The sequence below is a fragment of the Raphanus sativus genome, chromosome 2 (genome assembly GCF_000801105.2).
Source record: "Raphanus sativus cultivar WK10039 chromosome 2, ASM80110v3, whole genome shotgun sequence".
Lineage (NCBI taxonomy): Eukaryota > Viridiplantae > Streptophyta > Magnoliopsida > Brassicales > Brassicaceae > Raphanus > Raphanus sativus.
This window is the reverse complement of record NC_079512.1, coordinates 28,348,324-28,365,209: the sequence shown is the minus strand read 5'-3', so window position 1 is coordinate 28,365,209 and position 16,886 is coordinate 28,348,324. Positions and strand designations below refer to the sequence as shown.

The following is a 16,886-nucleotide window of genomic DNA, read 5'->3' as shown; positions in this document are numbered from 1 at the left end:
GACCGAGAGTAAATACCAGAAATCTCTTTCCTTCCTCAGTGAGGAATCCTCACATAGTCGGTACAACTTGTACAATGACTAGGAAAGATATCTCTATTTTTCAATTCATGCAATCATCTTCTGCGTAATTCATAAAGCCGAAGATCATCACTCGTACCTGGTGGTTGTGAGAGAGTAAACCAGCTGCTTGAGCTGGTATTTTTTAAACCACCAAATTTATTCAAGTCTTTGAAAAGACTAAGATGATTATTGATAAAGTAAGGGATAAGTGGTTTTACATTTTCGGAAAGTAGTGATGACTAATTGACTAAACAAACATAAGTCTTCCACAGTCTCTAATACAAGTCGTGTCCTATAACAACAACTAGAAACGCCATGGAGATAATCCACACACAATGATGAGTCCTTGACTAGTTTCCAAGAACAGGTGAAGCTTCCTCTGCACGAGACGATCATTTTATTTTTATAATGAAAACGACAACAATGCATGCTGCATTTTTGATTGTTAGAAGAGCTTGTTATTAAACCTTTTGGAACACACTACAAAGGAAGAGAGTATCCACGAAGGTAAGTCGAATCCACTCCAGATTCTCTTACCAATGCCACTCTTCCTGTCCTAGCCACCTTCATTTCTCCCAAAAGGAAAAAAAACAAACCATTAGAATCGCCAAAAACTGGTGAAGAAGCGATGAGAATTAAAAGGAAGCAGAAGCTTATATTAGTTACCTCGCAGATTCCGTAGACCTCTAACTGCGTTTGCAATGCAGCCATCTTTCTGATATCTCCTGTAACCTGCAAATCGAAGATTTCATCAGCTATTTATCAATTCTAGATCTCATATCTGGAGTATTTCACGCTTTTTTTTTTGTTGTAATCACCTCAAGAGTGATAGTATGATCAGATACATCAATGGCTTTAGCTCGGAACACTTGAGCGATATCAAGAACATCTCTCCTTGCAGAAGTATGCGCAGCTACTTTGATAAGCATCAGTTCTCTCTCCGCAAATGGCATGTGTGTTATATTTTGAACCTAGGAAACACATTTATTAGACCTATAAACCGAAAAAAGTTGTACGTTTATCAAACCATTAGCTTACCTCATGAAGATCAATCAACTTCTGAATCTGCCTCACCAATTTTTCGATGTTTTCATCAGTTCCAGGGATCACTGTAGTGATCCGAGACAAGCCCTCTTTCTCAGCAGGACCAACAGCTAGACTCTAGAGCAATAAAAAAAAGCGATAAACTTCACATATTGTTGAAAGAATAGTATGCATAATAACATCAGTGAAACTAAGAGTAAAGAGTGTCTTGCATAATAACCTGGATGTTATAACCTCTCCTGGAGATAGCTCCGGTTATTAGATTGAGAACTCCAGGAACATTGGCTACTAGTATCGATAACGTGTGGGACCGAAGACCATTCGACTGCAATAAGTTAGAACAAGTCTTTACGTTAAATTTAACCTCAAGATGAAAATCCTATGAGTCGAATGCGGTAAGTATGTTACATCTTCGTCGTAGACCACTCCCCAATGAGCATCAAGCACCGGTTTGAAATCATTATAAGGCTCCACTGGATAAACGTCACCCTACAATAACGTGAATCCACAAGGGTTTTAGATATGTAGAGCAGAAAGAGAAAAACGAATGAGCTAATGTTATCTATCTATACCCCAGATGATGCAGTGCCATTTCCACCAGACAACGCTCGCTTTGTATTCTCTGCAACAGTCTCATGAGATGATTGATTTACAAGATGTGGGTACGACGCCGCTGAAAATCTCCAGAACGGAGCAGTTTCTCCCATCTTTTCCCGTCTCAGAGCAATCTAAAGTTACAAAGTAGCACACAACAACAGTTAGGAATGCCAAAACTGAATTTTGAAATTATTAACTACTCACTTAAACACAGAAACTGACTACGTGTAGCAATTAATGTAACACTGGGTTTCAAGTCTTGCACGTGTGACATTGCAGATAAAACAAAAAACAAAATAAAACATACAAAGTGGCTAACAAGTATTGATGATACTTGTGACTCCAACCGTTCAATAAAGCTTTTCAAGACGAAACTAAAATAAATAAATAAAGGCTACAAGCTGAGGTTGTTGACGGTTAAGAAGGATGGAGAAAAAATTAAAGGTTGGTTGCTTTGTGGAGTTGAAAAAAAAAAGAGTGTACCTTGCCAGTTCTGGCGACTTCTTTTATTCCAAACTTCTCTAAGTTGGCTGTTAGTGCAACCATCTTTCCCGGGTCTCCAGTTACCTAAAGATGAGACTCATTAGAACCACCCTTGACCATTTCATGCATATAAATTTGAAGAATAGGACTGACCTCGATCGTTAGAGTGTGATCCGATGTATCCACCACTTTTGCTCTAAAGATATCCACCAACCACATGATCTGTATAGTTACATGTAAACATCATAATGCAGAAAAATACAGGCTCTGAAGTGTGACTCAGGACTCAGTTAATACAAAAAGGTAGAAAGCATCTCCCCATCCATATTCATCTATATCAATCTGATTTTTACTAATCATTAGAAGGAAAAAAGAAAAGACTCTTTAGTGTGGAATTAAAGCTTCCTTTCATAAAGTTTTTTCCAATGTGATTGAATTTATCATTATCAGAAACCCCAACTTTGACCATCCAACCAATACTGAAAACTAAGCCATTTGTGCAAATATCAACTAGTTTCTTTTTTTTCTGTACCTCAGAGCGGGTGGTTGGATCAGCGTTAAGTTTAATAAGCATTAACTCACGTTCCACATGCGGCTCCTTGGAGAGATCTTCAACCTGAACAGGAAAAACCATAATAAGCACAAGATTAGCCACTTGATTCATATGACGTTGTCTCCTGTTGTTGCGTTAGAGAACAAAAAAAAACCTTGATGACGTTGACGAGTTTGTTAAGCTGTTCAACAACTTGCTGCAAGACTTTGTCAGTCCCGAGAACAACAATGGTAAACATAGCTTTGTCTTCGTTCAACCCCACAGCGAGAGACTCGATGTTGTATCCTCTTCTAGCAAACACTCCAGCTATCCGGTTTATGATACCGCTCTCGTCACCCACGAACACCGAGATTGTATGCCTCCTCACTCTACCAAAAAAAAATAAAAAAAAACACGAATGGTGAGAGTTTGACCACATTCAAAGGGAAGACACTCAGACAGTGAAAAAGTAGATAAAGGTAAAAGCTTTCGGTTACATATGTGTAAATTGGAAGCAACCCAAGTTCGAATCAGCGAATGCGAAACTAAAAAAAGACTCGATTTTTGCTCGACCCGTTAACGAAAGTAACAGTCTTTATGACTTTGTGAAGACGGACGGACCTGTCACATGCAGTGGGTGAAACAGACTGAGCGGTGGTGATAGTTTTATCGGTGGAGGCAGCGGAGAAGAGAGTGGCACTCCTCGTCTTCCTCCCATCGATGATTTGGGAGACTTGCACGGAGGTTTTGGACGGAAACGCGTAGGCCTTGTTCTGATTTAAGAAGTGTGCACAGGCTAGTGAAGCAGCAGTTGTCGTAGTCGCCGCCATTGCTTTGGAGATGGTTCGGTGAGAGGCGGAAAACAGCTGATGATGAAGAAGTAAAGAGAGAGAGAGAGAGAGACTTTGGGTTGAGTAAAAGGGCACACTGTTTTTTTTTGGTGGGCTGCGAGTGGAGGAGATGTGAGAGGAGCACAAGGGGCATTTTAAAATAATTCAGTTTGTTGCTCCAAAAAAAAAAAAATTCGGGTTTTGTTTTGCTGTTCGCCACAGACCAAAACCATGTAATAATGATGATACTCGCCTTGTTTTGTTTTATTATATGGTTTGGTTTTAGAGAGTCTTGGTTTTACTATTTCTGTTGATACAAATGCGTCTAATCGCGATAACCAACAAACCTTTTTTTGGGTAATCATGTTAAATTAACCAAAAAACATGACATTCGCATGTGAATCGGCACCGTTTCAATTATACTATACGGTTTGCGGGAAACTCTAACTAATTTTCATCTCTGTCATCATTAGTATGGCTCCAATCAGTGACCGTAGATAACTGAAAAGTAAATAAAAATTTACACAAAATTATAAATAAAATTTGATTTGAGGAATATAATAAATAAAAAGTATGAATGTGTGCTCATTTTGTTCCTCATAAACATTGGAGAAACTTTTTTGTCTTTATATTTTTATTATTCCCTGAAAATTTTAGAAAACTAAAATGAAACATATATATGTCAATAATTTGACTAATAATTTAATTTAATTGGTATAAAATTTGAGAAACAAAAAATTACCATAATATTTTTCCTAAAATATGATCACAATAGATATAAATAAAAAATATTTTATAGTTTCGAATTATATATTTTTCAAATTCAAAATTTTTATAAAAAAATTTGAAATCTTGTTTTTCAAATTTTCTTTCTGAAATTCAAAAATTATATTTAAAACTATTTTTATTTTTTTTTTGAAAATTTTAATATTTATTTATTTATTAAAATTATAAATTCCACCTTTAAAATCTCACCCATCAACTATAAACCTTAAGTTTAGATTAGTTAATCCAAATATATTAATGTATATTTATTTTTTATGGTTTTCTTTATTGTGAATTTCTTTCATGACAAAAAACAAAAAAAAAATACTATCCTATGAAATTTCTCATAGTAATGCTAGAAACTATATTACTTCTGTTAACTTTAAAAAATTGCTAATCAAACAAAACTTTATTTTCGCTAATTTACTCCTATTGTTGAAACAGAAGATAACATACATTAAACACTACTCTACTTCAGGTTATGTGTAATTTTATTATCTTCTTCTTACTTTCCTTTTGTTTTTTTTCACTCTTCTCTTCCAAAAACAACAATTCACACTCTTAGCGATTCCGGATCACCATTCATTCACTTTATTGTTCAAAAAGAAACTTTATCGTTTATATATATCCATTCTCGATGCAAAGCAACACACAAAAGAAAACAAAGGAAAGAAAACCAAGAAAAAAAACTCCATCCATTTTATAATATAAGATATTTTGAGAAAATCTGATGTTTCAAAAAATATTTTACTGTATTATTTATTACTGATCATCATACTTTAAATTTATACTATTAGTAGTATTATCTATTAGAAACTTTTTCTTAATTCTTGTGTTTTATGCAAAACATTTTATATTATAGAGTGGAGGGAATATTTTTTAAGTCTTTTAACTACAAATCTGTAATCTTCGTTTACTAAGTAAACAACTGATCAGTCTTTGTGTTACTAAGTGAAAAAAAAACAATTGAACAGTCTTTGTTTTCTCCACAAGTTAGTGGTTATCACTACCAAAAAAAATATCTACAAGTCACTTAAATGATTTTTTGTCTTTATTATAACGTGTCTTCCTTCATAATTATTTTATATATATCATCACGTGTCTTTATTCTTATAGTCTTTGTTATTTAAAGTAAATAGTTTTCAGTCTTTGTTTACCAAAAGTAAATGGTTTGATCAGTTTAACTGATTAAAATAACCGTCTTCTTCGCCGGGCCACTACTGGAACCAAGAGGACGAATGAGATATAGTGATCAAGTTAACAAGATTGTGTCTTGCACCCACTTGTTTGGTAATAGTGGTTACATACTTTGCATAAGTCAGAGTTCATAGATCGAACACAAATATAAATACCGACGACTGCGAAATGTTAACATACAAGTATATATAAAATGTAGTAACCCTTTTCTTTTTACACTTTTCAATCTCGTTTAAAAATTGTTCACACTCATGTAAACATTTGCTGGGACCATATTCTACAGCTTCTTTATTTGGGACCAAACGGTTTGGATATTTGGCTAAGAAAACTCCACGTTAGCTAGCCAAGAATGATTATGGTCGGTGGAATAGCGAGCAAACATAAAAGCATGTGTTTTGTATGGTATGATGCGCGAGGGGCTTCGTATGGTATGATGCGCGAGGGGCGAAGCCAGACTTTTCTTTGAGCGGGTGCAAAGCAATGGCGTAGAGGGAAATCAAATTCAGGTTCTAAAGAAACTATGGGGCATCATAAGCAAATTAGCCACTTCAAAGATACATGTCCACTATAAAAATTAGATATCTAAAATATAAGAATGGGTGCACTTGCGTCCATTCGTAAGCGTGAGAATATTCTATAACGATGTGTCACTGTCCTCTGTGTATCCCAAACCTGCAAACTTTGGCAAAGAATGAACGAGATGATCAAGGGTATGAAGAAAGTAACCACAAGCTTTTTCTATATCTTTCCATAGACAAGTTGTGATTGATGCATTCAAGTCGAGAGAATTCACTCATGCTTACACCTAAAGATCTTTAAATTCTTCTAGTCTGGTCTTGGAGGGAAAACTATAAAACTGTTAAGAGTCTAGGTGTTTTGTTTATCACTAGTCAAGTTCGTTTTCTCTAGAGCAAGATCATAGCATTGTTGTTTAGGGTCGTACTATAAATACCGAAACATTCTCTATTTTTTTAGCTAACTGACTCAATAAACAATCGATTAGTCTTTGTTTACAGGTTAATGGTTATCATTCCCAAACAACAAAATATCTATAACCCTTCATAAGTCACTTTCATGAATTTTGTCTTTATTGTAACGTGTCTTCTTTCACAATATATTATTAAAAAGTATTTTGTTGATCAGTCTTTAGTTTAAGTCTTTCTTTACCAAAGTACATAGTTTAGTTGATCAGTCTTTTGTTTACTGAATTAATAATCGCCTTTACCACCGCTCCACTACTGGAATCAAAGAAAACGAATGAAAGGGATATAGTGAGCAAGATAGCAAGTTGTGTCACATTATTTGCATAAATCAGAGCTCATAGTTCTAACACAAATGCAAACACTTGTAACTTAACATGTTAACCACACAAGCCAACATCACAAGTGTAATTTTCCAACACATTCAACATATTTTTCTGGCTTTATATAATCAGATATTTTTTGAGCATTTTTGGATTACACACTTAAATGAAAGAGACTTTAAAACTTTAATCTGGCTGACATTGTTCTGTTTTCTTATTCAGGTATGGTAGATATGACATGTAAACATATACATTATCTATCTTATTAAAACAGAAACATTCGGTTGGACCTAACATTTATTTTATAAGTTTTTAAATTAAATACACCTTTATACTTTATAGTTAAACCTACATTAAATCACTAATGTATCTTTCTTTATACTATTATCCATGTTTCCAAACAATATAATTATACTACTATCAATGTTTCCAAACAATATGTTTTTATACTACTATTAATGTTTCCAAACAATACAATAATTAATCTTATTTATTTTATATCTATCATTTTCTCTTTAAAATTTTGTAGAAATGTCATAATTTTATAAATTGCAAAATAATGAACTTTAAATTTTGGATTATAAGATTACAAATTATGAAACTATTACAATTTAAATCCAATTAGATTACATATCGGTCATCCATCAGTTCAATCGGTTATTCTCGGGTTTTACTGATTTTTTTAATATGAATATTTTAAAAACCTAAATTGAATTGTCAGATCTCCGGATTAACCGGTATAATCACAATCGGGTTAAATTTAAAAACACTGATTTAAATGCAAAAATATTTTAAATCACTAAAGTTTCTTTCTTTATACTACTATCCATGTTTCCAAACAATATAATTATACTACTATCAATATTTCCAAACAATATGTTTTTATACTACTATTAATGTTTCCAAATAATACAATAATTAATCTTATTTATTTTATATCTATCATTTTCTCTTTAAAATTTTGTAGAAATGTCATAATTTTATAAATTGCAAAATAATGAACTTTAAAATTTGGATTATAAGATTACAAATTATGAAACTATTACAATTTAAATCCAATTAGATTACATATCGGTCATCCATCAGTTCAATCGGTTATTCTCGGGTTTTACTGATTTTTTTAATATGAATATTTTAAAAACCTAAATTGAATTGTCAGATTTCCGGATTAACCGGTATAATCACAACCGGATTAAATTTAAAAACATTGATTTAAATGCAAAAATATTTTAAATACACACTCTTTAAAAATTACCAAAATATTTATTAAGTTATTAGTGAAATTTTTCATCGTAAAATATTCCGCGCTTCCAAAGCGCGGATCAAAATCTAGTTTCACTTACTTTTAAAAAAAAATTAAACTCGACATCATTTGCTAAAACGTTTTAAGAAGTGAGAAATGATACATAAATGAAGCCAAAAGCAATCTAAGATCAGATTCAGTTGCATTAGGATTTGATTTGAATCTCATTCTGATCATGGTGGCACCAATAATCCAATATATATACACATACAGCAACTCCTATATATATAAAAAGATAAAAAAAATGAATGACATCCTCCAGCTACTACTTGGATGGTTAAAACTACCTATCGGCAACTTCGAGACTCCCTGATCATATTTCTCCAATTTAGAAGATGGATTTGGTGAGTTTTGGTTGCCGTTTTACGATAATGCTCTCATAAGGCTTAGCTTGTTCAACTTGGATGTAATCTCTTGTTTTCAAAACCTGCAAAATTTTGGCAAATAATGAAACAAGGTGATCAAGTGTCTGAAGAAGACCAAACTTATTCTTCTATCTTTTCAAAGACAATGCATTCTAGACCAAGATGAACTTGGGACCCCGATGTTTTTAAATGTTGTAATATGATTACCTTTTCTCTATGGCTTGAATACATTATGTTAAACATTTATATGATATTTTACAGTAGTTTTAATTTAGCTTCCTCACCTTTCTCAAGGCAGCATTCGACTCAATAAAGATTAGAGCATCATTAACCCTAACAACTCTAATGGAGTGCTTAATCATTTTTTAACAATAAATGGGTGTTAAACATTTTATTTAAGCAACCTCTAAATTTTGTTCTCCAATGCAAGTGTCTTATTTAGGAGTTCTTAAAAAATATAAGCACAAAGCTAAAACTCTCAAGGACATAAACAAATGAAAACGATCTCACCTTTGCTTTCTCCATTCGCTTGATGCTACCCACAGCATCACTTTTCAAGACCATTCCGCGGACAATGCAAGAGTTGTGCAATCCTCCTCCCAACAGCTTGGCAACACGGACGTTGTCCACATTGAAATTTGTTGGATTTTATGGGCAGACTTGAATGTAAGCCTGTAAAAAAAAAAGAAAACCTATCAGACAAAGACTAAATCTTCCTTACGAAATAACAATCCAAAAAACAGAACACTCACATGTTGTTCATTCCTGAAAAACATCAAAAAAAAAACAAAGACAGACATTAGATTCCAATAGAAATGAAACAGAGAACACATCAGATTCCGACAGAACTGAAACAAGTATTGTTTTACACTAGAGATCCTACTTTGAACACAGTTAAACAAAACGAATAAACATATAGAAAAATTCTGATCAGTTTGATCGACTATAGTAAACCAAAGCCACTGAGTAGTCATGAGAATTGAATATAGCCATCCTCTCCAATATTAACTCTTGACTGTGGACTAAAGCCAAAGCCTTTCAACACAAACAAATGTCAATTTTTAAATATCCCACAAAAATCCAAACTTTCGGATTGTTTCAAGAAAAAAAAGTAATCAAATCCAACCCAGAATCCAAAACATCCAAAGGAATCAATTTTACTGCAGAGGAGACAGTAAAAGTTCAATCTTTATTATTATCGTTAACACCCAAATGATGTCGTACGATCATCACCAGAAGCGTATACATACATTTGTAAAGAGATGATCAAAGAGAGAGAGAAGAGAAAGTAACCACCACCACCGCGAGTCTCCGCCGTGACGAGATCGGATTCACAATCTCTCTCTCTCATCGCGGTGAGGCGTCGAGAGAGTGATGGAGGATCCACACCGAGAGATTCATTGCGTCGAGGAGAAATAGAGAGAGACAAAAGAGAGATCATTGTCGATTGATCATGGAGGCGTCGAGGAGAAAGATGGAGGATCGACAACAACAGACGCCGAGAGCTTCATCGCGGAGTCGTCGAGGAAAGAGAGAGACGAGGAGAGACGAAGACGGTTTCACGGCCGAGTGATGAGAACACAACACGTGTCCAATAAACCACGTTGCTTCTGTTGCTTAATTAAGCAGCGCATTCTCAGTAAATAATGCATTTTTCTTTTTTTTTAATTCCAAAAATCACCAAGCAACTCACTAAGCGTTTGCGTTAATGATGCTCTTAGGGAACACTTTTTGATTGATTGTTGACAAAAAAAAAACACGTTTTGATTATTTTGGGCTTGAAAAACGTTGACTTTTCTCGAGCATATACGACATCGCCTAGACACTTACGCACACGAACGTAAGATATAACCGTCCACGTGTCTTATAACTCACAGTCTACCAATCAGAATCTCTGATTCAACTAAATCCACGTGGTGTACTATTACATCGTCGCACCAGATTCCTTCCACCGCCACTCCCTTCCGGTGAGAGCACGCACACGATCGCGCATCAGATCGAATCGAAAATTTTTGAATTCTTCTTTTTTTATCGGAATGCACGGTGGCATTGGAACGAAGGAGGAGCTTCCTCTGATCGAGTTCTAGGGTTTCCCGTGGAAGAAGAATAAGAAGAAGAAACATAAACATGGACGCGGAGCGATCGTCGTTGTGCAACTTCGTTGTGAACTTCCTGATGGAAGAGAACTACCTCTTAACGGCGTTTGAGCTTCTCCACGAGCTCCTCGACGACGGCCGCGACGCCCAGACAATCCGTCTCAAGGAGTTCTTCTCCGATCCTTCTCGTTTCCCTCCCGATCAGATTTCTCGGTATAATTCGATTCGAGGTTCGCTGATTCTTCGCCTCACATTTGTTATGATATGTCTCACTCGCTTGAAACGGTTAGATCGTCGTTGTCAAGTAGTGTTACGTTTTTGAAGAACGTGGTTGGGTAGGGTAGTAATTGTTACTATGTGTAATGCAGTTGCGGATCCGCAAAGCTTGTTGGAGGAGAAAGAAGCGTTATCAGAGAAGGTAGCTATTAGTGAATATGAACTTCGTCTAGCACAGGAGGATATTGCGAGATTGAAAGCTGAAGGACAGAAGAAATCTGATTGTTCCATTGACAAGTTAAAAGGTATTCTTGTGTTGTGGTGATTATATGTTCTTACTCTCTCTCTTCTGATAGTAAATATTTTACTTAGATGAAAATGTGTGTGCATAAACAATCAGTTCTTGTGGCGTGTCATGAAGTTGGTAACTAGGATTGCAGAAATTTCAGTGTGATGGACCATTTGTGGAGTCTACCTGCTTAAGTAAATTGCTTGCTCCAGCTTCATAACATCTTCATGTATCTTGAAGTTTTTTTTTCTACAAAAATTGCCTATCTAGAGTTTGTATGCGTTAGCTATCTCCTGTTCTCTTTTGAATTTTTCCATGTAGCAGTTTTCTGCTTAGGTATATTCTGTGCAAGCATCATTTTAATGCATGCTAGTTTTTTTTTTCTGGTTTGTTTTGTTATTTCATCTCTCTTCAGAACGGTAGCAACAAAATCACGAAACTTCTCCTGTATTGTTTGTTATTTCCTCAGAGTTGGACACAGATGAGTTTGGAGACAACCGACCAGAAATTCAACGGAAAAAGAAAGATTTTTCCTTCACTGATATAGGGCCTTTGAAGAACAATGAACGTCGAGATTTAAACTGTGCAGTGAAAGAATATCTACTTCTGGCAGGTTACAGACTTACAGCAATGACTTTTTATGAGGAGGTAATCTTATTAATCTTTTCGTGTTTACTGAGATCTACCTTGTTTAATATTAGATATCTGACGTCATTGCGTATGATCTGTTTATCAGGTGACCGACCAGAACTTGGACGTTTGGCAGGACAGTCCAGCGTGCGTGCCTGATGCCTTGCGCTATTATTACTATCAGTACCTTTCATCAACTTCAGAAGCAGCTGAGGTTATATCATGATAGCTTAATTTCCATGTACACACTTCATTGAACTGATGCTGTTAGAAATATCACTACCTCGAAACTTAGATCTTTGACATCATTGTCTTATACAGAACTCACTTCTCTCTCTCTCTTTTTCCCTCTGCATTTTTTTTCTTGGCTGTTTCTATATATTTCGATGCTATTCTGATTGTGGAGTGAATATTTAGTACAGGATCTTGCTTTTAAATGTATTTCTTTTTTTTGTATTTGAGAACCGTACTGACCATTAAAGTTGCACTTTGAGGATTTGCGAGGATAAAATCCACTCTGAGGATATGAATTTGAATTCTCATTGTTCATAATTTTTGGATGCAGGAGAAAATAGCCATGCTTCAGGAGAATGAAGCATTGAAAAAAGAGATTGAGAGGCTAAACAAAGAAAAGGATGGACTACTTAAGAGCAAAGAAATATTCGAAGAGCAAATCAGTGCTTTTAACAAGTCTACAGAATCACTTCAGAAGGATCTTAGGGACAGAGAAAAGCAGGTAGTCTTTTTTATAGACTGGATTTTTTAAAGAAGCGGGCACTTTCATATCTGGAAATGTAAATGCCTGAAATGACACTGATAGTATTCAGGTTCAAAGTTTGAAGCAATCCTTAGAGCATCAGAGGAGGAATCTCAATGACTGCAGAGCAGAGATCACATCTCTTAAAATGCATATTGAAGGGTCTCGGGCTGGTCAATCTGTGTCAGCTAGTGAACGTGATGCTGTGCAATCCCAATCCGTGGAAAATATCGAGAAACAGAAAAGCGCTCTGCCAGTGGAAGTTGAGAAACCAACAATCGAAAAGGACGGTGGCTTGATTTCTGAGAGTTCTATATCTAATGAGAAAGGGCATACGCAAACAGAAGACGGTCTTGTGAAGGAAGAGATAAAGAATATAATTCCTGATCAAAGAGAAGTGGCAGCAGACGGCAGCAGTGTATCTTATAAATCCTTGGATAGTACGTTGGAGAATCACAAAGAAGTCTCAAACCATCTGTTAAGTCCATCAAATGGTAATTATACACCCAGTGACCTCGAAAGCATCTTGACACTGGATTGTGGAATTGGTCGTTCAAAATCGGAAAATGCAATTGTGGAAGCTGCATCTGAGGAAACGGTACGTCCTGATTATTCCTTTAAGAGTATTTACTCTTCCATCGTGAATGCTCTGTTATTTTCATTTTTTATGATCTAGAATACTTTTGAAAGGCACCTTTGTCATCAGCAAAACTGGTAGAGGTCCATGTAGCTGTCTGCTTTCCTTATGCTATGCTAATGCTATTTTGTGTCAACAGAACGTAATATGGACTGTTTGAATATTCTTTTATCCATTCCGTTACAGGGCTTAGGAACAATACAGATACTTGCAGATGCTTTGCCGAATATTGTTCCATACGTACTGATAAACCATCGAGAGGTTTGCGTGCTTCTTTCAACTTTGTTCAAAACGATTGATGGAATATTACTGATCTGGTTTGTTTGACCGATAGGAACTCCTTCCCCTGATGATGTGTGCAATCGAGCGGCATCCAGATAGCAATACAAGAGACTCCTTGACCCATACACTGTTCAACCTGATCAAACGTCCAGATGAGCAGCAGAGGCGGATTATTATGGATGTATGTTACTGTTTTAACTTAGAAGCTTTCTTTTTGCATGATTGAGACTGGTAACGTTTTGAGGTTGAGGCCTTTTACTGTTCATCTCAGGCTTGTGTTAGCCTATCAAGGAATGTTGGGGATATGAGAACAGAAACAGAATTGCTTCCACAGTGCTGGGAACAGGTTAATGCTACTCTTGCTTTTACGAGTTGTTTGTCTCTGCTTTAACAATTTATTTTATTTTCTTGATATGAGTGATAAATTGCTGGTTGTGTCTATTGCAGATAAATCATACATATGAAGAACGCAGGCTACTAGTTGCTCAATCATGTGGGGAGCTTGCAGAGTATGTCCGCCCTGAGATACGCGACTCTCTTATTTTGTCAATCATACAACAACTCATAGAAGATTCTGCAACCGTTGTTCGAGAGGCTGCCGCTCATAATCTTGCGTTGTTGCTTCCTTTGTTCCTGAACACAGACAAATATTTTAAGGTCAGCTTCACTAAATTTCTTCTTAGCACTGTGGAAAATAACTCTGACTTTATTTGACTGGCATGGCTACAGTATAAGCTCTAAAACAGGCTGATTAAAAAATGTATAGGAGAAGGGGGTATTTTTAAGTTGGCATGAGACAGTAAGCATAGAAGTTCCGTTAGTATCAGTAAAACCAAAAATGCTAAAAGACCAGTTTTCTGTCTGATTATTAGGTTGAGGAGATGATGTTTCAGTTGATATGCGATCCATCTGGCCTTGTGGTTGAAACCACGTTGAAAGAACTACTTCCTGCTGTGATAAAGTGGGGTAACAGGCTGGATCATATCTTGAGGGTTCTTCTTTCTCACACATTGAGCTCTGCTCAGGTACAAACTCGATGCATTTCCCATTTTAAGACTGTGATTGAGAGTGGTTGCTTGCTATATCTATTTTAAGTCATTTTCATTTGCAGCACTGCCCACCCCTTTCTGGAGTTGAAGGGTCATTGGAGTCTCATTTACGAGTCCTTGGTGAACGGGAGCGATGGAACATTGATGTCCTACTAAGAATGCTCATGGAGTTGCTTCCATCTGTACACCAGAAGGCAATGGCAACATGTCCTTTCTCTTCTATCTCAAAGTCAGAGGAATCTGCAATCTCTGTTTCCTTGCTTGAGACCTATGCCGAGTAAGCTTCTCCACCCCTCGACAACTCTGGACATGAATTTTTTTCTAGTTTCTGACGTCTTCTTCTACATAATCTACTGTGTCTTGTGTGATGGAATTTTTGACCAGGGGACGTTCTGAGTGGCCTATGTTTGAATGGATGCATGTTGATTGCTTTGCTAACTTGTTACAATTGGCATGCATGTTGCCCCAGAAAGAAGACAATTTGAGAAATCGGATAACAAAGGTCTGGATTGTGTTTGCACCTGTTCTCTTATCTTCTATTGATCTTAATAGTATCAACACTAACTTCTAAGAAAAAAACTCTGCATTGATTTGCAGTTTCTTTTGGCTGTGTCTGAACGTTTCGGAAATTCCTACCTAACCCACATTGAGTTACCCGTGTTCTTAGTGGCCGTTGGAGATGATGCAGCTGATCTTCAGTTTTTACCTTCTGCAATCCATCCAAGAATAAAAGGTTACATAATTTCTGGACTTTTAGCGAGACGGAAATTTCTTAAACAGTGTCTGACATAGATTCTTGTTTACTTTCTTCAGGCCTAAAACCCAGAACTGCTGTAGCCAATAGACTTGCCACTCTATGTATACTACCGCTTCTTTTGGCAGGGGTTCTTGGTGCACCAAGTAAACGCGAAGAGTTAACAGTCTTCTTACGACAACTCTTAGTCGAGAGCAAAACAAAGGAAAACCAGTCATCAAAGCACAACAACGAGGTTTTGGATGCCGTTCGCTTCCTTTGGTGCGTTTCCGTAAGCTTTAGTTTTGTTTCTTATGGTTTCCTGGAACTGCGTCTTCTTACCAATGAATTCCTCAAACATCGCAGCACATTTGAAGAACATCATAACATGATATTCGGCATTTTGTGGGAAATGGTCGTTGATTCCACTGCAGAACTCAAAATCAACGCTGCTAAGTTGTTGAAGACCATCGTAAGCTTTTTCCACAACAAACACTTCCACTGTTTCCCCCTTGATTTTATACTAATAGATATTAACTTGTGCAACAGGTTCCATATATTGACGCAAAAGCTGCTTCTGCCAATGTTTTACCTGCCTTGATCACTCTTGGCTCAGACCAAAACCTAAATGTGAAGTACGCAAGCATAGATGCATTTGGGTCTGTAGCACAGCATTTCAAAGTCGACATGGTATCGCAATATTTCAAAATGAACTCGTGAATTATCTAAAGATGTGATATCTACGAGCTAATCAAATCGGATATGATGCAGATTGTTGATAAAATCCTAGTCCAGATGGATGCTTTTCTCGAAGATGGTTCTCATGAAGCTATAATCGCAGTAATTCGTGCACTCTTAGTTGCTATTCCACACACAACAGAACGGCTTCGAGATTATCTTTTGTCCAAGATTTTCCAACTTTCAGCAAGTCCAAGCTCTTCCACAGACGTAACCCGTCGCCGAGAGAGAGCCAACGCTTTCTGCGAAGCCATTCGTGCACTCGATGCAACCGGTAAGAGAGTATCAAAACTCAAGAACTTTCTTCTTTTGCTTCTTACATATCTTAATGTTCCAAGACTAACTTGTTTTCATGGTTCTGAAGATCTGTCTCAAACAAGTGTGGGGACATACCTCATTCCAGCCATTCAAAACCTACTGAAAGATCCAGACGCGCTTGATCCAGCTCACAAGGAAGCTTTAGAGATCACAATGAAAGAGAGATCAGGTGGGACACTTGAAGCATTCAGCAAAGCCATGGGTGCTCACTTGGGGATTGCATCATCTGTGACAAGCTTGTTTGGGGAAGGTGGCTTGTTGGGGAAGAAAGAAGCAACCGAAACCACCACTGTTGCACCGTCATCACCTACACTTCAAGGACCTGATTCACCAAAGGCGGTGGCTGCTCCCGTTGAAGACAACAGATTCAAACGTATCATGAGGGGCAACTTCACTGAGATGCTAAGGAGTAAACCCAAGAACCCAGATGAGACTCCGCCATAAAATCACTAAACTATATATAAACCAGGTTTATTTTATTTTAATATTTTTACTACGTAAATTCTTAATACATGCAAAAATAAAATCATGTTCTTTCGTTCTATCTCCTGTCTATAACTTTTTTTTTGCACCTGAAATTGAACTACTAGAAGACTGATGCTGGTGCACAAATTTCTTTTTACAGAAGTTGCATTTTATCAGGGTATTATATTTATTATATT

The 16,886-nt window shown here is 36.4% G+C and overlaps 2 protein-coding genes and 1 long non-coding RNA gene across 3 annotated transcripts; 1 reads left to right on the top strand and 2 right to left on the bottom strand.

Annotated features, from left to right (window-relative positions):
* Nucleotides 1–215: 215 nt before the first annotated feature.
* On the bottom strand, nt 216–3,682 carry LOC108839625 (acetolactate synthase small subunit 2, chloroplastic). The gene is made up of 13 exons (XM_018612381.2): nt 3,338–3,682; nt 2,892–3,105; nt 2,717–2,800; nt 2,338–2,406; nt 2,185–2,268; nt 1,677–1,832; nt 1,513–1,593; nt 1,325–1,429; nt 1,099–1,221; nt 879–1,031; nt 727–792; nt 528–624; nt 216–439 (listed from the first exon to the last, which is right to left on the bottom strand). Exons 1-12 carry the CDS (start codon nt 3,544–3,546, stop codon nt 541–543), a joined length of 1,428 nt encoding a protein of 475 aa, XP_018467883.1. The 5' UTR covers nt 3,547–3,682; the 3' UTR covers nt 216–439; nt 528–540.
* Nucleotides 3,683–8,302: 4,620 nt separating this feature from the next.
* On the bottom strand, nt 8,303–10,195 carry LOC130507972 (uncharacterized). Its single transcript, XR_008942626.1, has 3 exons — nt 9,232–10,195; nt 8,990–9,151; nt 8,303–8,541 (listed from the first exon to the last, which is right to left on the bottom strand). It is a non-coding gene; the product is annotated as an uncharacterized LOC130507972 (long non-coding RNA).
* A 276-nt stretch (nt 10,196–10,471) lies between these two features.
* On the top strand, nt 10,472–16,768 carry LOC108839621 (uncharacterized). Its single transcript, XM_018612372.2, has 19 exons — nt 10,472–10,805; nt 10,944–11,096; nt 11,550–11,728; nt 11,817–11,924; nt 12,276–12,446; nt 12,538–13,065; nt 13,291–13,365; nt 13,439–13,567; nt 13,658–13,732; nt 13,834–14,043; nt 14,259–14,411; nt 14,498–14,712; nt 14,820–14,937; nt 15,033–15,168; nt 15,249–15,450; nt 15,535–15,640; nt 15,718–15,858; nt 15,940–16,180; nt 16,271–16,768. Exons 1-19 carry the CDS (start codon nt 10,607–10,609, stop codon nt 16,666–16,668), a joined length of 3,537 nt encoding a protein of 1,178 aa, XP_018467874.1. The 5' UTR covers nt 10,472–10,606; the 3' UTR covers nt 16,669–16,768.
* Nucleotides 16,769–16,886: the final 118 nt, after the last annotated feature.

Coding starts and splice junctions, on each gene's coding strand:
- LOC108839621 (XM_018612372.2), top strand. CDS start 10,607: ATGGACGCGGAGCGATCGTCGTTGTGCAACTTCGTTGTGAACTTCCTG. Junction 12,447..12,537: donor TTAGGGACAGAGAAAAGCAG/GTAGTCTTTTTT, acceptor GATAGTATTCAG/GTTCAAAGTTTGAAGCAATC. Junction 15,451..15,534: donor GATGCCGTTCGCTTCCTTTG/GTGCGTTTCCGT, acceptor CAAACATCGCAG/CACATTTGAAGAACATCATA.
- LOC108839625 (XM_018612381.2), bottom strand. CDS start 3,546: ATGGCGGCGACTACGACAACTGCTGCTTCACTAGCCTGTGCACACTTC. Junction 1,032..1,098: donor AGTTGATTGATCTTCATGAG/GTAAGCTAATGG, acceptor TGTGTTTCCTAG/GTTCAAAATATAACACACAT. Junction 625..726: donor AGGTCTACGGAATCTGCGAG/GTAACTAATATA, acceptor GGAGAAATGAAG/GTGGCTAGGACAGGAAGAGT.